The sequence below is a fragment of the Equus caballus genome, chromosome 11, assembly GCF_041296265.1.
Source record: "Equus caballus isolate H_3958 breed thoroughbred chromosome 11, TB-T2T, whole genome shotgun sequence".
NCBI classification, from domain to species: domain Eukaryota; kingdom Metazoa; phylum Chordata; class Mammalia; order Perissodactyla; family Equidae; genus Equus; species Equus caballus.
Window position 1 is genome coordinate 2,410,944 of NC_091694.1, and position 21,084 is coordinate 2,432,027.

The 21,084-nt window shown below is 43.1% G+C and overlaps 1 protein-coding gene across 18 annotated transcripts in view; it reads right to left on the minus strand.

Annotated features, from left to right (window-relative positions):
• Positions 1–21,084, minus strand: part of RPTOR (regulatory associated protein of MTOR complex 1) — a 397,394-nt gene that overhangs the window by 289,174 nt on the left and 87,136 nt on the right. For all 18 annotated transcript variants that reach the window (XR_011423116.1, XR_011423115.1, XM_001489603.6 and 15 more), the window contains exon 3: positions 15,289–15,371. Coding sequence is in view for 16 of the 18 variants with exons in the window: in XM_001489603.6 (XP_001489653.1) it covers positions 15,289–15,371 (83 nt within the window). In the remaining 2 variants the exon portion in view is untranslated. The remainder of the gene's footprint in view (positions 1–15,288; positions 15,372–21,084) is intronic.

Consider the following 21,084-nt stretch of genomic DNA (forward strand, 5'->3'; position numbering starts at 1 on the left):
ACTCCAGGATCAATACTGACTCTGACAACACGTCACTTCTAATCTCCTCCAAATTTTAACATATGCCAAGTCAGCCACACCTAATCCCTAACTGGGGCTCAAGCCTAACCACCCACCCTCTCCATTCCTGCTCCGGAGCTCCAGAGCCCAGGGCTGACACACAGAAGACACATGAAGGAGAGAAACTTAAATTAGGTGGGTAAGCAGCAGACTTAGAACGTGAAAAAAGGTCAGCAGGCAGACGTGATCAATACGGAAGGGGCAGAGGAGGAGGAGGGCAGAGGTAGAGAAATGGAAACACCCCTGTGAGGGGCTGGCTGCCGGCGGGAGGAGAGTTAGACTGGAGAGCTGGCTGGGTTTTTTTAATTTATGTTAAGCAGGTGAGTAACAGAACCAAAGCAACACTTGAGGAACCTTAATCCAGAGACAGTATTTGGGGGAGGAAGCCTGGAAGAAAGCTGCTGCTGCAGTGGAAGGGTGAGGACATGGGGCTGGTGACAATGGCAGTGGAAGGAAGGAAGGAAGGGCTGGGACTGAGACCATGTTGGGAACAGGATCAAGGGACTGGCTGGATCCAGGATTTTAATAGGACATTAATCCGCATCTTCCTTCACTTATTGTGATTGCGGCAAACACGGATCAATGAAAACCTCAGGGGAGGACCTGACTGCCTATGTTGCCATGTATGTCCGTCTTTGTAAGCCCTTCGTGGAGGGAGACTAGAACACGGAGAATGGGAAGTGGGGCAGGCTGGCCATGGGGTAGGAGTGGGCTCAGAAAGACCTGCAGGGTTCTGCAGTATTAAACTTCATGGAGCCCCGCTCTGTCCCCAAGTCTGCTCCTCAAAAATGTGGATATAATGTATATAAAAGAGAGGCTATTTGTTCATAAAATCTAAGATGCCAAAGATTGAAAGATACATCATTGCTCTATGTATCACTAAGGAAAAAGTGCTGCCAATTGAACTGTGACAATGCTTTCTCATCGACTAGAATTTTTATCTGATACTTAGTAAAAGAGTTATTGTGAACTTAATCAGACAAGGTTATCATTTATCACCCTTGTATAAATAGAAGAAAAAATAAGCCACAAAAATTGGTTAAGTTATTCCTAATATCTCTTCTTCACGTGCGGAAGTCCACTCTCCGAACCAACTTGCCTCTTAGAGCCATCAATGTCCACATTTTCACTTATTATCACCCTGTAGGCCACAAGTGTGGCTAGTGTGACATCTCCATGGCGGTCTGTGGGGAGTTCTTCCAGGTCACAGACCCCCATATGCAAGATCTGATGCTGCTTTCGGCATTCCACAATCAGGACTCATACTCCCTCCACAAGTGGGCCTTATGGCTAATTGGCTGAAACGCTGACCCCTGTTCAGTCATGCCATCGAGTTCACACGTGCAAGTAACGATAGATAGCTACGTCAAGACCATGTCAGCAGTCAGCACTGACATTAACGCACTTCTCAATTTCGGAGATGTTAATGTAAAAGAATGGGCTTCTTAGAACTGATAGCTAACGTGTTCAAGAAAATAGATAACATGGCGGGAACTTTCCCAGAGACCAGGAATCAATAAAGAAGCAAATGGAAATTATGGAATAGAAAAATACAATGGAATCAAGAATTTGGTAGTTCAGCTAAATGGCAGATTGGACACCATAACAGAAGAGGATTTGTGAGCTATAAAATAGGTCAGTAGAAAATATCTAGACAGAAGCACAGAAAGAAAAATAAAAACACTGAACAGAATGTAAGAAACACATGGGACACAGTGAAAAGGTTTAATATAGTCTAATTAGAGTTCCAGAAGAGAAGAGACAGAATGGGACAGAACCAGTATTCAAAGTGATATTAACGAAAAACATCAAGCCACGAGGTCAAGAAGCATCAAACAGGATAAATACAAAGTAAACGACATCTAAGAACATCTCAGTAAAATGATGAAAACCAAGGAAAAAAGCTTTTAAATCAGCCAGAAGAGGGAAAAAACAGCAGAGTATCTTCAAAGGACCAATATTAAGACTCACAGCCAACTTTTTAAGAGAAAGGACAGAAGGCTAAAGATGAGGGGGAAACACTTTTAAACTCCTTTAAACTGAAGAAAACCTTTAAACTGAAAAAAATAATTGCTATAGCATTCTACACCCAACAAAAATATCCTTCAAAAATGAAATAGAGGTAGAATAAAAATATTTTCAGAAAAACAAAAACTAAATTTATTGTCAATGGACTCTCACTAAAAGAAATATTAAAGAAAGTTTTTCAAGTTGAAGGAAAATTATCCCAGCTAGATGGAGAGAAATGCAGGAAGGAATAAAGAGTGCTAAAAAAAGGGCAAATAAGTGGATAAATCTAAATAAATATTGACTGTATAATAATACTGCCTTGTTTATACATAGAATTAAAACACATGACAGTGAGTTCATAGCCGAGGAAAGTGGGTAAAGGCAGGAGGTAATGTGTTTTCAGGTTCCTGCACTTTTGAAAAGTGACACAAGTACTAAGTTATAGTGCATGTATATAGTAACCTGTAGGGTTACCACTAAACTAATACATGACTTATACGCTCTTTAATATGTCACCAATAGAAGGGGGAAAGGAAATAATTTTTTTAAACTTGATTAATAAAAAGAAGTCAAGAAAAAGGAAAAAAGAAAAAGAACAAGTAAGACAAAAATAAAATAGGAGGATAGATTAAACCCAGATAAGTCAGTAATTAAACTAATCGTAAATGGACTAAATACCAATTAAAAGACAAAAATCCCCTCTAACCAGTAGGGGAGGCAGGCTTCAGAGGCCCATGAACTCAGGGCCTCCTCTGGCATCTACATTCCTGGTTCCATCTTCAGACACACCTGACAGGAGCAAGAGCAACCACATGACAGAATCAGCACCGGGTCACCCCAGCAAACTAAGAGCCAATGCTCATCTTTTATGCACCATTTGAATCCCTACTGAGTGCTTTTGGGATATAAAGGCAAGTCAGCTGGTTACTCTGGCTATCAAAAAACAAAGACTTAGATCAAGACATGAGCCAAAGGAATAAAAATGTCCCTGTCTTAAGATCTTGAAAATCTGAATTCCCTCTTTCCTCACAAGCAGACATTCTTGCTGTGGTCCAACATCCACTCTCCAATGTTCCTTTGCAAAGCTGCAACCTGCTCTTTCCTGGAGCCTACTTCCGCCATCACCACAGTCTCCAGATCCTACACAAGCCCACTAGCCCGAAGTCCTCCCTTACAAGGGTCTGAGGGCCTACTGGAAGCCCAAAAGGTCCCCCCTCAATTTAAAGGCTGAAGAATTCATATCAGCTAAATGAGTAGAAACATATTCAAATTAAAACAAGCTAACAGTAGAGCTGTGAAAATAAAGGAACTTCTAATTTTCAAAATGACAAAAACACCAAGAGAAATTATACAATTTCCATCTCCTAAATCCTCTATGTCCTAGAGAAATTAGACCCAACATTGTTGAAAATACCTCTGAAAGACACAAACTTTTCTATCTTACTAAATAGATGAGAATAAACCCCTTTTAGAACTAGAGCATTTTAAAGTTGAAATGAATTTTGGAGATTTATCCAAGGTCAAAAGTATTCAGTGAGATTAAAACAGGTCTCCTGACTCCCAGGCAAATGCTGACATCATAATTGTTTAGCCATCATTAAGTATATTAACAAAAGGGCCATTTTTGTAAAACAAAGAAACTTCTTTAGGGCTGTTAAGGCATGGAACACCCTAAACACCCTTTCCCCAACCTAAACACCCTTTCCCCAACCTAAACTATCCCAGACTGCTCCTCTTCTGAAGTCTGTGTGCGCTTCCTTTAGACATTTACAACTCTAGGGAAGTATGGAAATCTGTTTAGGTACCACTATTTAGATAGTCATCTTCCTGAAAAGAGGACAGTAAACTAATGATCACTTCCATTAGCTGCAACTCTCTTCATCACTGAGTTGGGGGTATTCACTTACCTATTTTTAATGTATTAAAAATAATGATTTTTCACACTGATGAAATACTAAAATTATAAGTAAAACTATTTTCTCTAATTTGAGGCTACACCAAGAACCTACAGTTATTCAAGAAGTGCCACCCTCATGCTTGCATTCGGTGCCAACACAGTCCCTTACACACGTGTGGCGCACAGCCGGCTGAAGTGTACACTGCACACACCTCCCACCACAGCACCTAGAGCGCTCTGACGGGGACAAATATTGCTTCGTTTTAAGACGACTAGTCATTTTCCACTCTTTAGGTTGTAAATCCCTTTAAGACGGGGCTGTCATCTTCTTACTACGCCATCTTTCACATTAACCTTGTAGGGTGCTTTGCGTGGCCAATATTCATGTTTTCTAGATGTTTACCTTTCTTTTTTCTTAAAGAGAGCTTTCAATATAATACTTTTCCTTCTACTAAGACAACAACCTAATTTCTCACCATTTGTTGTCCTTCTTGGGTTAAAATGCCCATAAGTTTAGCTGTTTTAATGCCTGGTGCTGATGAACAAAGTCAAAGGGAACTGCTGAGCAGAGATGCTCCAGAGCAGCTCCCCACTGTGTCAGGGCAGTGCTGTGGATTGCACCGGTCTGAGTCGATGGAATTGGTCTTACAGAACTAGCCATCTCACACACACACACACACAGAGCAGAGAAACGAGAGAGAGAGAGAGAGAGAGAGAGAGAGAGATAAAAGAGGTTCCTTCTGCCTCACAGTCCCATTCCCACACTAAGGTGGCACCTGGAGGCTGGGTATCATAAATCAGTTGCCTATTCGTAAAGTAAGAAATCATCATGATTTTCAAATGCAATATATACAGAAGGATTTAGGGTAAAAGTCTTCTTCTGCATCTGCAAACTCACCATGACAAATGTTCTGTGTATCATTTCAGGCATTATCTGTGTATCTACATGTTTGCGGGACCAGAATTAATCAACACAGCAGGACTCCACAGGCACATGGAAACTGAAAATGACTGAGGAAGCCACACCCTCAATTTCCTCATCGTATGTTCACTCAGGGCATTAGACTGAGTGGAAAGGTGGGCAGAGCTATCCACCTACCTGTCTACCTGTCTTCTTGTCGACTTCTCCATCCGTCCATCTCCATATACATATATATCACACACACCTACACTATTAATTTGACAAGCAGGAATAGCTGAATTTCTAAAAGTTACATGTACATGTTCTCAGACCACTGAATACATTTTCTTCTTTTGCACCTTCCTGTTTAAACTTAACATATTTTGAATATATTCATAACAGAAGTTAAATAGCATTAGAATTCTGTGTTCCTCCAAAGTTTGAAATCTTTTGGAGGGACGAGTGAGAGAAGCTCCCTTTGATAACATTCTCAATTTCTTCTATGTTTACTGATTTATTTTGACTTTCTATCTTTTCTGAGGTCAATTATGGTCACTTATATTTTCCTAGAAATTTTCCTGCATCTCATGCAGCTTTTTCCATTTATTTCAAAGTTTTGCAAAGCACTTCTTTATGACTCTTTCAATTTCCTCAAATCTTGAGTTATTTCTCCTTAATTATCTGTGCTTTCTCCTTGGATTTTATTGAAATTTCACTAAGTTTCTATAAAAAGAAAACATAACTAAAAACCCTACACAAAGATGAATTTAGTTTAGGACATATTATAGTCCAGGGCTATCAGACATGTCAATCAAGGAAGCTGCCATACACATAGCCCTTCGAAAGACAAATTTCCTTAATGACAGTGACACGAGTCCTGTATAATCCTCCTGGTTCGGTCACGTCCTTTAAATCCTGTCAACCAGCCCTCTGGTTACAGCTGATTACAGGGTGGGAACCTCAGTCCTGTGGGATCAAGCCACAGATTGGCCAGTTACATGCAGGACCATGGCAAAATAAATAAATAAATGGATGAATGAATGAATGAATGAATGAATAAAAGATAAGCTAGGCCAATCACAGTCTCTCTTTGTTGGCAAAGGCAGTCTGGACCGTGCCGCCTAAGAACAGGCCTGGCACACTTCCTTACAGGGGGATAAGAAGCCTGCCTGGGCTCATCGCCTAGTGTGGGAATAGCTGGCCTGCTTCAGTCACTGTTGCCCCTCGTTCTGCTTAAGCACACCAGTCACTGGTCCTCAGGCACGCCCCCGGCTTTCTGTATTTCGGACCCCATAGGGTGGGAGGTGGACCTTCCACAGCAGCACTAAGTGAGGTGGGAGCAGCCACACACCACCGGCATTGGCTGTGGATTGGATCCACAGGCCTTGGGGACAGACACACTGCAAGGGGCCGGCTCTGGCGCACTCTCCCTCTCTCCTCTGGCTACAAGCACACGCTGCACCATGTGAACCTGGTGTGTGTGTGTGTGTCTGTACTCAGCGACCTCAAATCATGCACTGGTCTCTCCCCTGGGTGGCACATATCTGCCTTATAACCTTGGCTGCACAGCCTGACCACCCAGTGAACAATAAAATGCTCCTTGGGGAGTAAATTTAATCTTGAAAATCCAACAAAAAAGTACAGCTTACAGAGAGCTGAAGCTGAAGAAACACAGAGAAGAAAGGTCGTGTGGTGATAGTAGAAGCGGGGGGTTCGCGGCCTGACAAACAATTAAGATGACGAGACGCAGAGTGAGAACCACTAGAAGACGAGCTCCACCAGGGAGGGCTGTGTCTGGCTCACACCGAGATCCTAGGCCCAAGCAGAACCTCACATGAGCAGGCAATCAACAAATATGCGCCCGACAGATGCACACATCAGAAAGGAAAAACCAAGTCATCATGCATCAAGAGCACAGAAAAGATCTTCAGGGTAAACCAGGTAAAACTGAAAGTAGAGAGGAGACAGACATGGGGCACAGACGTGCTAGTGACCAGCCACCAGAGAGAAAATGCACTACCACTGACTGCTGAGGTCCCTGTCCACCTTGACCCTCCAGACCAGTACCTGGGTTGTCACAGAAGTCCACTGCCCTACTGCTCCACGTGTACTGACCTTGACAGGAAGTTTCTCCACATTATATAATCCAGGTTGAGTGGACAGCAGCTCTTTGAAACCAAAAAACACCAAACGAACCATATGGAACAGATAATAAAGCATCTAATTACATAGTATACACATTAATATAGTCATAGAACCTCTTAACAATAGTTTTTATAAATGGAATAATAGTTTTATAAATGGAATAAATCTAACAGACCTAGGACAATTTTAACAATTAAACGTTATCACAAAGTTCTCAGCAGACATCACATACATTATTTGGAAAGGAAATACGTCCTCACAACAAAAATTACAGCTTAGTCAGTTTAAAAAAACTCCACTATGAACCCTTACAACTCAATAATAAAGACAAATAACCCAACTAAAAGATGGTATAAGATTTGAATAGATATTTCTTCAAAGAAGATATACAAATAGCCAATAAGCACATGAAAAGATGCTCAACACCATTAGTCATTAGGGAAATGCAAATCAAAACCACAAAGAGATACCACATCATACCCACGAGGATAGCTATAATAATAATAATAATTTTTTTAAAAATACAGAAAATGACAAGTGTTCACAAAGATAGGGAGAAACTAGAACTCTCATACATTACCAGTAGGAATGGAAAACGGTACTGTGGAAAACAATTTGGGAGTTCCTCAAAAATGAAACAGAGTTAGATATGACCCAGCAATTCCAACCCAAGAGCACCGAAAACATACGTCCACATAAAAACTTGTACACAAATGTTCATAGCAGCATTATTCATAGTAGCAAAAAGGTGGAAACAATCCAACTGTCCATCAGCAGACAGACACACAAAATGTACTTTATCCATCCAATGGAATATTATTCAACTATAAAAAAGGAGTGAATTACTGGTACACGCAACAACATGAAGTACATGAATGAAACTTGAAAACACTATGCTAAGTGAAAGAAGTCAGACACATAAAACCACATACTGTATGATTCCACTTATAATTTCATGTTACGTGAATTTTATCTCAACTTTTTAAAAAGCTCCATTATAGATCACACCAAGAGTAAAATCCTTGACATTTCAGAGAGGGGTGTCCAGAAGCCTTCGTGAACCTCCAATTCACAAATGCCACTGTGACATACAGTTCCCCCTGTAAAACGAAATCATAAAACAGAAGGGGCCATTCTGCCCCCTCCATTATCGCTGCCCCTTGATCAGCACTGTCTCATTGCCAGGAGTGGAATGTGACAGCTCTTCTCAGTCACATATGGTGAGCAGATGGTGGGCTCCTCATCACCACCTCCACATTTCGCATTCCCTTCTTTACCGCACCACATCTTCTCCTTTCTGACTTAGAACCAGCACTTCCTCAGACATCTTTATTTCCATCCCTAGCACGTCCTCCAGAGCTGTTTACACATCGCTCTGTATCATGGGCCTCCAGGTTAACTCAGGAAACCAACATTGCACATGAAATCTGTGAACGCCAGACATCTGAGCTACAGTTTTAGTCCTCAAACTGACACCGTTTGGTCCTCATTTGCAATTTGTCACACACAGAGATAACTCTCTTGTTAAAAGGAACATGAAGATGAGAGACGATACCCTTGAGAGGCTTGTTAAGGACAGAGTTAAGCCCTTATTTCTCTCTAAAAATACAATACTTCAAGTAGGTCAATTCGTACAGGAGACCTGGGAAAGGCGGAGGATAGAGCTGGAGAGAGCAGGAAAACTCGGGCCACCTGAGTGTTCTAAGTGTGGCCTTCACCAGGTAGCCTGGGAGGGAAGGGTAGAGATGGAGACTAGGGATCTGCCAACAGGCTGCAATGGGCCCCTCTGTGTGCAAACACTTTACCAACACTTTACCTCGTTTATTCTCCCCACTAACTCTCCTTCTATGTATGTGTTTTGTTGTTGTTGTTAGATATGCTTTTTTTTTTCTTTTGGTGAGGAAGATTGGTCCTGAGCTAACATCTGTTGCCAATCTTCCTCTTTTTTTTTCTCCCCAAAGGCCCAGTGCTTTGTATATCCTAGTTAGTTTAGTTTAGGACATACACTAGTTTAGGTATATATCCTAGTTGCAAGTCATTCTAGTTCTTCTATGTGGGATGCCGCCACAGCATGGCCTGATGAGTGATGTGTAGGTCCGCACCCAGGATCCAAACCAGCAAACCCCCGGCAGCCAAAGCAGCATGCATGAACTTAACCACTCGGCCACAGGGCTGGCCCCTTAATTCTCCTTTTTATTTACAAAAAGTTAAGTAGTAACTTCTCAAAGCTACATGTCTAGGAAGCAGCAAAGCTAAAATTCAACAAGTCCACGTTCTTTCCGTGGTTACCAGGTCACGACCTCAACGCTCCTCTTACCAGTCCCGCAGAATCAAGGAGACAGCCCTCCCTGCCAGTGAGGGGGGCATGCCTGCAAAGGAGGGCAAGGTGCAAGGAGCTCCCAGCCAAACACAACCATTCGGACACAGCAGGGAGGTGGAAGAGGCTGATGAAACCTCTTCCTGCGCAGTGACTGATGGTCTGAAATCTGCACTAGTCGACACACTGCTCACAATGGTGTGGGCTTAAATCCCAAATGGAACTCTCTCAGGAGTCCATCCCGGCTGCCTCAGAGAGCAGGAGCCCACCCAGGGACAGCAAATCAGTGCGGCCTCCCAGGTCAATTCTCCTGGACTGAGAGAAGCAAAGAGCCTAGAGTTCTAGTCGCACAACAGGTATTTGTCCTCCAGACAGGTTGCAAAATGATGCCTTTCTTTCTTCTTCTTCTTCTTTAATGTGTTCGCTGTGTTTTTAAAAGAATTTATAGGTCACGTCTCTAGGCTGCTCTGAGTGATGGCAGAGGGATGACACTGCCTGCATGCTTTCTTATGAAACGCAAGGGAGGTGGAGCTAGACTGAAGAGTTTGCTATGAACTGGTTGTCAGAATTTAAACTCCATATCCAAGAGGTTGTTTCCAATACGACGGCCTCTGGGGACAGGGCAGGAGAGGCGGTGCGTGGGCAGGGCTGAATAAGACACTTTCAGCTGACGAGCATAAATCAGAATTCCCACCGAACTTGTGCATGGAAAAGCTGTCAGGTGAGCAGTGATAGAAGAGAGGGGGGAAAGATGAAGTATGGGAACACGATTGAGGTCAAAGCAAAAACATAAATAAGATGTTTGTCACAGGTACAAATCTTAGCATTCTGGGCAGAAAGCAGTTAAGTGAAATTACCAAAGCACAACAGTTAACCCCAAGACGACCAGAAGACTTTTCTATACTGTCATGCAAATTTAATGAGGACCTCATGCAAAGTGCTTCACACCAGACACTGAATTATGTAAACTGGGAGCTATCAATCCGCAGTTCTGCCTTGGCTATGAGTTCTCATTTGCGGTTTGTCACAAAAACACAAGCAAGGTGGATGAAGCCCAACCTTAGGACACACAGAAAAGGAAACTCAGCTGGTGAAGGCAAGAAGGAGATCTGGCTGGCCTGGGAAAAGAGTAGAATAAGGACAAGGACGATGGTATGACAGTGGCACCAAGGTGGCACTCGGGTGGCGATACCAATCTCCCTTATAGGGACATTTTTACTGGCTGAACTGCAATGTCGATTTGAGACTAAGGTCATAATGTGACTGCCCCAAGCAAGAGTCACTAGAAGAAACAACCCACATTGGCCTATTGCACAAATCTCTCTGGATCACCTGCTAGGGGGGGAACATAGTCCTACAGCAAACTTGGTTTCTTCCTTCATTCTCCACATCTGACTGTGAGAACCCCAAGAAAGGGTAGAATCCACTTACTCACGGGTCTTGTATAAAATTCATTCCAAAACATTGAGAGGCGTAGGTAAGGAGAGCGGTCAGTATTAATACCTGCTGCTTTGCCCCTATTCCCACCCCCAAAGCAGAGGTAGGCACCACAGCTGTGCGTCACAAGCCCTGTGACCAGCCCCAGGAAGGATACCCGCAGGCCAGCGGTGGCAAGTCACCTAGCAGTGCAGTGGGCTCCAAAGCCCGACCCAGCAATCAGGGCTGACAGAGCCCCTTCCCTAAGACCCGCCAGTTCAATGGTCAATCCTGAATGTTCGGCAGCTCGTTAAGCAGGTCACCCGATTCATCCCTTGACCATACATCCACTGTGACAGACCTGAGAGGCAAGATGAACTGAGGGGAAGGCTGAAATTTAGAATCTGCTAACTGTAATCCACAAAATGTCACTGTGTGTGGATAATCTAGAAGTGGCCCCTGTGGATTAACTGGGAACTGCCAGCATCTGGACTCCCTGCAGATCCCACGGCTACTGCACAGGACGTGTCGCCTTGGCCACTCACAGACTGGTTAGGAGAGAATGAGCTCTCACAGCACGGCGTGTGATAACAGCGCACTAAAGGGCACCGTCCATCTCCTTTCCTAGACAGGCACACTGGGCAAACAGGATTCAGTCGGGGTCACTTCGGGTGCCTGCCAAGAGTAGAAGTCTCACTAAATGCCTTCACCTACCTTCGTAAGTTATAAATATTCCCACATAAATTTGTTTTCAAGCCACCCAGGAGAACTGCGTCTCAACCCAGGGAAGGAGCTGCGGCCTCCGCTGCGGTCTGGAGCACTCTTTGGGGAGGAACAGAGAGGCAAGACCTTCCCTCTGTTGTCTTCCATCGGCTCCAGCTCCTAAATTACACCTTGTACTAAACTGCCAGAACCCCCAATTTGTTAGAAAAAGTCTTAAAAAGATAAATTCTTCACTGTATACTCTCAGCTTTATAATCTCCTACTCCCATCTCCCAATAAAACTTTCAGTGGAGACTTATGATGAAACGAGTGAGGTTTATTTAACTGCAGAATTTTCAGCTGAAACAACGGTTGGCGTTTTTCCTTCAATCTCCTGCAGAACACAAATTTATGTACCTACAAGGTAATAAGGCAGAGTCTTAAATTTAATCAGAACAAATATTTCACCAGTGGCAAACTGATAAATTATTTAGAAAAGGGCTCAACTGGCCTGGCAGGGAAATCTGGGCCCAAGTCCGGCCACTTCAGAAAAAATATCACCGTCATGGTTTCTCTACATTCTTTGTTAACCTCAAATCACCTTTATCAAAATGTTTAATCTTGAATGGTTGAAGCTGGAAAAGTAAGGAGCCAAGAGCAGAAGCATTTCAGCACCGGAAGGAGATCAGGTCAAGGCCCTGCTCCTACAACGTGGCCAGGTTTTCAGTGGTTGATCTTCTGTACTTCCTGGATGGGATCATATAGCGGGATGCGCTAGCTTGTTCCCACCCACAGCACCGTGGAGGCAGGCGAGGATTTCCACAAACGTTAATGAAAATAACCTCATTTCCAGTTGCCCAACCTTTGTGAGTCTTGCAATAAAGGGTACAGAGAAAGAGAAAACCAGATCTATGGGCATCTACATCAAAGGTCTAGAAATTTAATAATGTTCCTGTTGTTTTATTGCAGATGCACATCAACATCTCTTTATTACTGTGGAAACCTCGAGAGCCCTATAGAATGCAATAAAGTGGTGTGTGTTTAGCTTTGTAATGTTTCAAAGGACCCTGATTTACAGTTAGGAACCAGGCACCTTGCACACAAGCATCTGAGCTTGGTAATTGCCTCATGTTTTGTGCAAACTCTATGAGGCAGCATGAGGCCTGCCGCACACTGAGAACCAGGCTATGGGATGCCAGGCCTCCCTCCCTCTCCTGTAACCCACATGAAGTTAGGAGAGCAGAGGAGTGAGCCACTTGCAACAGGGCGTGGACTATTACTACCCAGTGCACAAGGCATAGCTCCACAACTGACATCAGCGGCAGGCAGGTATCCTGCTACAACCACTACCTTAGGCTGGTTTCTGAAATAGACAAGTCCCACTAATGGTTTGTACCAGTAAAATTGTAAACATTTTTATCATACTTAAAAATGAATGCAATGGTCTTGGCATTCAAAAAAGAAAATATTAAGTATTCATTGTTGTGGTTCTGCTTCCTGAATGCAGGCAAAAGACCCCACTCTGTGTGCATGAACTGCTTCTTTCTAGGTTGCAGCTGTACTTTATTCCAATTCCATTTTACAAACCAACCCAGATGGAATCCCACCCGCCCTGGTACACGACACCTCTCCCTAAGCATCGTGGAATCTGGAAACAAAGAACCTCGGCAGCCCTTTGAACTCTCTCTCCTTCAAAAAATTATTTTGCAGATCCATTCTTGAAATCTCATTGACTTTAACAAATTTTCTCAGACTAACCGTCTACCAAGAGGACTGCACTCCTTTATATGGATGCTCGCCACCTGAGGTTAGCCCTCCCACTCTCACTCTCAATCCTATACGTGATACTACACCGTCATTTTGGGATCTGCAGTTATTTCCCTATACACAAACGTGCCTGCCTTACATGGTAACGCCTCTTCCAGATGCCACAGGAGACATCTGCTCTTAGACAGATTCACTGTCAGCAAGCACAAACTAGCTGAGATGTACCCAAGCTAAACTAATAATAAAGCTAGCAGTACATCAACTCTTAGCACTCCAAAAAAAATGGTAAATCATACCAAACGGAATAAGCATACAATATTCTGAGATATTAGACAAGTGTTCTGAAAGATTGTATCTTTTCATGTAATAATTCTTTAAAAGGAAGGAAGTAATTAAAACAGCAGAGACACATTCTATGAGGAACACATTGGCAGATGTGAATTTATCTGGTTATAATCTCTTTCAAACAAAAGTATCCAGCAAAAAGCAAAAGCATTAAGTCAAACCCAGGAGATGGTGAGAAGCAGCAAAGTCAGAAAGGCATTCTTTTAAATTTAAATACGCTGGTTCTCAACCTTCTAGACGCCAGTGACGTCATGTCTTCCGATGTTACTTGTGTGCGTCGTCCCACGTGGACTGCAAGGGCTGTCTGCGCCACTCACTCACCCTTAAGTGCCTGTCTAGCCTTGCTGAGATCTTGGAATATCCTCAAAGTCCTCAAAGAAGCTACTTCCTACTGCTAAAACCAGGCACCTCAACTGTTTGTAAAGGAATACACCACCAAAACCTCTCTCCAGTCCTCATCCAAGCCCCAGACGCATCGCATTCTCAGGAAAAAGGCTACTGAATTTTTATATAAACTATCAAGAGGTAACAAATTTGCTGGAGGAAAAAGCAAAGCCTTTAGGCATAGATCAAAATCGCCACTAAGAAACTGCCTTCTAAGGAATAAGAGCCCATTATTATCAACTTGACAGGTTAGAAACGAAAAGGACAAAGCTCCACCCTGAGACACAGAGATGTTTCATAACTGTTAGTCACCCCAGCACAATGAACCACAGCAGAAATTACCATTACAGGGGACCGTTAGAGGCAGGATCAAACCATTTCTGGTATTCTCTTGTCTTAGAATGTAAATAATGTACAAAGAATTCCTAAATTCTAGATCCTGTGGACAAATGATCCACAAATGAAAATCCCAAGCAGGCAGTGTTCACCGGGGTCTCCAAGACATTTGCTTCTATTGGGCTTACACCCAAAAATGAAGAGCAAAGACTCACAGGAGCCATGCAGACGAGCCTTCCTCATCACGTCCTTGAGATAATTCCAGAACCAGCCTGTCACACAAAGCTGAACGGAAAGACACCTCCACAAACACCCCAAATTTCTGTCTACTAAGATTATTAAATCCTCAAACTGGTTAATGAGAAAGGCTAAAGGAAATAGGTCTCTGGGTGGTTTACAAATAACTAAGATCTTAAAGGGAATTTGACACAATTATCATATTCCATGCCACTTTTCTTTAAAAGAAAAACAAAACTGTAAGATATAAGCAACAAAAGACACAGTAATTGGTAACTGGCTCCCGAAAAAGAACTTTACCTTTTGAATCAAAGACAAAGCATAAATAGGTGTCATCTTTTGAATGTTGAGTGCTTTTTTTCTCAACTGTTTGAAAATTGAAGGTGGGAAAAATAGCTCTAACTAGTTGAGAGTGTAGAAAAGTTACTGCAAATACATTTCCTGTGCAAAAAAATGCACAGGATTTAATGCACAGAATGATTTAAGAGTAACATGCAAAAAATGCTTTTTATTTTCTAAAGAAAAACTTAGGCAAAACAAATAAGAGACCAGCCAATTCCTGACTCACACTAGTGCCTGTGCTGTCATTAAGAAGCAGCAGAGCGAATCGTCAGAGCAGAGGGGACCCGCAGGCACGCGGGGCGGAGTGTCCAGTCACCGAATGCGATGAGGGGATCATCTGTACTGACTTGGATTCAAAGACTGTTTAAAACCAAGGAATTGAAGTTTCCCCGTAAGAAAGAAAGAGAAAAGCAAATAAAGAATGCTTACCCTTGGCTGCCAGTTCTCGTACTGCTTCTGTAAATTTGCACCAATGGTTTCCAGAGCTTTCTGAGGACCCATTGACAGAGGATCTGAGGAAGCAAGGAAAAGGAGAAAGTTCTTTATAGGTGCATTTCCTCCTCTGCTAAGCGTCTCTTTCAGAGTTCCCTCTTACATAATTCACTTCCAAGTCACCTGCGACTAAAGATGGCAAAACGGGGCCTGAGGTTTATCAACCTCTTCCTCTTAACCAGAGCCTTCCCACGGGCTTCTTAAACTCAAAGTTATGCACATATACTTAGTTTAAGATAGGGGGCCAGCCTGGTGGCGCAGCGGTTAAGTTCACACGTTCCGCTTCTTGGCTGCCCGGGGTTTGCCGGTTCGGATCCCAGGTGTGGACATGGCACCGCTTGGCAAAAGTCATGCTGTGGCAGGCGTCCCACATATAAAGCAGAGGAAGATGGGCATGGATGTTAGCTCAGGGCCAGTCTTCCTCAGCAAAAAGAGGAGGATTGGCAGATGTTAGCTCAGGGCTAATCTTCCTCAAAGAAAAAAAAAAAGTTAGATAGCATCGCAAGGCTTTAAACAAAAGAGCAGAAGTCCCCTGCTCTCCCCATGCCCATCCCAAGCCCCACTTCTCAGAAGCAACCACTTTCAACTCCATCAGCTGTTGCTTCTGATATTTACCACCATTTTTCTAAAAATATGCTTATATTTCTACTTTTTGTGTTCATTGTAGATATCAGCAACGATCCTTCTACAGAGAACAGGATCGTCCTCTCTTCCACCCCCATCCCACTCACCATTTCCCCAGTCTCCCAAAGGAGTACATCACATTTTTATTAAATTAAGATTCACTGTCCACGTTGGTGTGCCTGTGGAAACACCACTCAACGCCGAGCCAGTCGGTGTGCTCAGCGGCACCTTTCCTGCCTTGTGTCTCAATCCCCTTGTCCCATGCACTGACACCAATCCCGCCCCACTCCCCCAGAGCCCCCTCACACACTGTCCTCCGCACAGTTAAGTGGATCGGTTAGCCTCGTCCTTCTCCCTGGCCACCCACTGTACAATCCCACCTTGGCAGAGGACGTAAGATTCCTCTTTGTAGAAATGGCAGGCTCCCAAGAAAAGAGCCTCAAGGAATCTGGGGACAATAACAAAAGGTCTAAGGTTTGTGTCATCGGTGTCTCAGAATGAGAAAAGTAAGCACAGAACTCAAAAAATAGGTGAAGACATAATGCCTGATAACTCCTCAAATTTGGCAAGAGACGAAAACTTATAGATTCAAGAAGCTCAGTGAACCATAAACAGGATTAACCCAAGGAAATCTACATCCAGACACATCATAATCAAATTGCTAAAAAGGAAAGACAGAGAAAAGTCCTTAGAGAAAAATCAGATCACAAAGGATCACGAATGAGAAAAGCTCAGGGCTTCCCAACAGCACTGAACACTGGAGAAAATAGAGCAAGGCCTTCAAATCGTCTGTGAAAGTACTGCTAACCTGGTATTCAGGTTTCAGGGTAAAACAGAGGTCTTTTCAGACATGCAAACATTCACAAAATCTGTGCCTCATGTTTCTATTCTCGGGAAATAAACCACAAAAGAAGGCAACAAAGGATCCAGGAAACGTGGGAGAGACACAGACAGACAGAAAGAGAAAGGGACAGAGAGGGAGAGGGAGAGAGAGAGTCCACAAGATACCCATGTACCAGATCTAGAGACCAAGGAGTCCAAAAGGAGCTAAAGGGGTGTTTAAAAAAAAAAAACTAATAGATTATTTGAGCACCAGAAAAATTATCAATAGCATCTGACAGACCTACTGGAATGTATGTAAAAAATAAAATAAACTCAAGTTCACAGAAAATTTAGCGATTAAAAGTAACCAGCAAATTGTAACTACTGGGGAAAAAACTATATATAGAAACATGGAAAGAATCAACCAGAGGACCGCCTCTGGGAAGGGCAGGATGTGAGACAGCTTTTTCTTAATCCACTTTTTAGTACTATTTGATTTTTAGGCTGCATGTATGGGTTACTTTGATAAAAAAATAAAAATGAATTATAGAATTAAGTAACAGGATTTTAGAGCTGGAAGGGACCTTTACCAGGAGTATGTCAAGTCATCAAGGACTTTTCAAAATAGAGATGCCAGGCCCCACCCTGGAGAGTCTAACTCAATAGCCTCAGGAGAGCCCAGTCAGCTAACGAGCACCTCTGGCTGAGGAAAACTTGGTGAAAATCAGGTTATAACTAACTTATCTGGAAGAAGCATGGTAAATTTGTTTTAACCCATAACTAAAGAAATGAGCCATTAGTCTTCATCGCTGTTTGTTCTGGTAGGAACAGAGTGCTAAGGTCTCAAAAGAATTATAATGACCCCAATCATCTCTGCTGTAATCTGAATCACAAAACTGGCAAGAGACAGGAATGAATTGGGATCTGAAAAACAAAAATTAAGGGCCACTAAAGTGCATGAACAAAGCAAAGGGAAGCAGAAAATAGCTTTCACAAATAGAAACCATGCAAACAGCTGGCCATGCCCTGTGCATGATGACCAGCAGAGTCAGTGCAAGAGCTGGTTTGAAAGCAGAGAACTCATCCATCCACATGTCCATGGAGCACCCATGTGGTCAGCACTCTGGCTGTAATCTATGCTTAAGAGAACAGAAATGGCTTCCTTTGTAAAAACATAAAAGGCCTGTCCAGGAATCACACTGACCAATGGCAATTCTTATGCATGCCCTCTAAGGAACCATGACAAAGGGAGAGAAGGAGTTCCAAAGGGACTAAAGCTATACCTCTTCCTTGAACTTCATCCCTTGGAAAGCCCAGGCCCTCCACCCTGACACCATCTTTTCCCCGGTATTCCCAAAGAGGGCATGTCGAAAGCGTGCCAGAGTTGGAGACAGCCACTGCCACACTTCTCTGTGCATCCCACCAACATTCCAGCAGACACTAGAAACCCTCATTAGTAGTGGCAGCTGACAGCAGCACCCGCTCTTCTTTCCCTGGTGTTGGATAAAAACACCTGCCCAGGGAATGCAAACTGGTACAGCCACTATGGAAAACAGTATGGAGATTTCTCAAAAAGTTAAAAATAGAAATACCCTATGACCCAGCCATCCCATTACTGGGTATCTATCCTAAGAACCTGAAATCAGAAATCCCAAGAGTCCCTTGCACCCCTATGTTCATCACAGCATTATTTACAATAGCCAAGACGTGGAACCAACCTACATGCCCAGAAACTGATGATTGGATAAAGAAGATGTGGTATATATACACAATGGAATACTACTCAGCCATAAAAAAAGACAAAATTGGCCCATTCACAGCAACGTGGATGGACCTCGAGGGTATTATGTTAAGCGAAATAAGCCAGTCAGAGAAAGACGAACTCTATATGACTCCACTCATAGGTGGAAGTTAGTATATTGATAAGGAGATCTGATCGGTGCTTACCAGGGAAAAGGGGGGGTAGGGGGAGGGCACAAAGGGGGAAGTGGTGTACCCACAACATGACTAACAAAAATGTACAACTGAAATCTCACAAGGTTGTAATCTATCATAACATTAATAAAAAAAATAAAAAAAAAAAAAAAACACCTGCCCAGGCTGGCCCCGTGGCCAAGTGGTTAAGTTCACAGGCTCCGCTTCAGAGGCCCAGGGTTTCGCCAGTTCGGATCCTGGGCGTGGACATGGTACTGCTCATCATGCTACGCTGAGGCAGCGTCCCACGTGCCACATCTTGAAGGACCTACAACTAGAATATACGACTATGTACTGCGGAGCTTTGGAGAGAAGAAGAAAGGAAAAAAAAAATAAGATTGGCAACAGAAGTTAGCTCAGGACCAATCTTTAAAAAAACAAATAAATAAATAAACACCTGCCCACCCAAGGAAGAGACAAGGGCCACTACTGGCCGTTCATCAGGCTGTGATCAACTAAGTGGGGCTGTCATATCCTATCTACTGGGAATCCCTGTGGCCGATTAACTTTATGGTTTCCTCCCAAGAATATGACAGTGAGTGGGAGAGAGGAAGAAATAAGAGAGAGAAGGGAAGAGGGGGAAAGAATGAGGATAACTAAAATGATGTGTTTAATACTACATTAACTAAAATAAACGAAACAATAATTTAAATAAACTAAAATTAAATTCCTGGACGGATATTGCTGACAATGTTATTAATCTGATGTGGGGTAAAGTGGACAGAACATAAATTTAAAATTGTAGTTCTGTCTTAATAAAACTCTTCTAATGCCTTCATGGGTTTCCACTTAATGAATGAAGTGGGTGAGTGAGTGGACAGGTGGCGGGTGGGTGGATGGATGGATGAAAGGGAAAGTTGGCATCTGTATAAAATTTTAGCTCTTCATAAGTTTTCCTATCTGCAAGCTTTTCAGCATAACTCCTCTGTATTTCATGATGCTTAGCACTTTACATTGACAGGAACTTAGTCTAATCTCCCTCATAACACAGAAGAGAAAGCTGAAGTTTAAAGTGGTCAAATGACTTGGTGCAAGGTCACAAAGGTTATTGCTGGTGCTGGCATTCAATCAAACTGAAAAGTGGAGCATTTTTTTTACCTCCCCATCATCTCACACACACAACTAGATTACCAAGTTCTATCCATTTTTCTTTCAAAAGAGTCCATGCTCCATCATCAACTACTAACATGTTGGTCCAAATCACAGCGCCTCATGCTGACAATACCGGGACTCTCCTTCCTCCTTGCTGGGGCCCTGAAGATTCTGAAGAAGGCAGAACCCCAGGAGCAGGGCTCCACTGACCTAGTCTCCTCTCAATCCACCCTGAAGATGTGCACAGGTGAACCCTTTTAAACTAATGCTTCTTTGATGTCACTCCTCCCCTTCAAAGCCTCCAGTGCCTCCTGGTGCTCCCACTTAGATGACACGCAGAATAAGCGAAACTAACATAACTGTCAGGAGAGTGGACCCCTGGGGGACAGGGGGTGACCAGAAAGTGACAAGAGACATGACTGGGCTTCGGGGTCGCTGGTAATACTGTTTCTTGATCTGGGTATGATCAGTTTGGGAAAAGCTGTAAACTACACGCTTGGCTTAGTGCACGTTTCTGTGTGTATGCCACACGTCAGTACAAATCTAAAATTAAAAAAATATGCAGAGCTCACTGCTCAAAGAGCGTTTGCACTTCTTTGTAGCTTGTATTTAGTGAACACTTCGTGAGTATTTGTTAATTGACTTATTAACTGAGTACTGCCTACTAGATCAAATGCAAATTTCTCTGCACGGCTTTCAAGGACTCTGCCACTAATTAGTGTGTAACCTTGAGTAACTAATTTTTGATTGAGAAAATTCATAATGGCAAAAGGGCCACTTTGAAATTAGAAATGGTTTTTAATGGCTCTGTATTATATTAGCCATAACATCATCTACATATGTTTTATAATTAGTAGCATACATAGTGAGAGGCATTTCATCTTCCTGAGCTTGAGGGCAGAGCTGGGAGCCCCCTGGCTGGATGGCCCCATGGTAGTAATGCTCCAGCGAATGGCTGGACTACAGCCCTCCCAGAGCCTTAGGGTTTTACCATGGGAGCCATAATCCTACAGGAGCCTTCTCTACAATCCAGCCCCATCCTAAACATTCAGTATCACTTCCCACATATCCACAAGATAGATTAAGTCCCTGTGTTGGCTACTGCTGTGTTATACAAACACCAGGGGCTGGATCGATTTTCAACAGAGCTGATGGAGATGGTTGGATGCCCTGTTTTATAGTACAGGCCTCGACATTTACAAAAAAGTCACTTTGGATAAG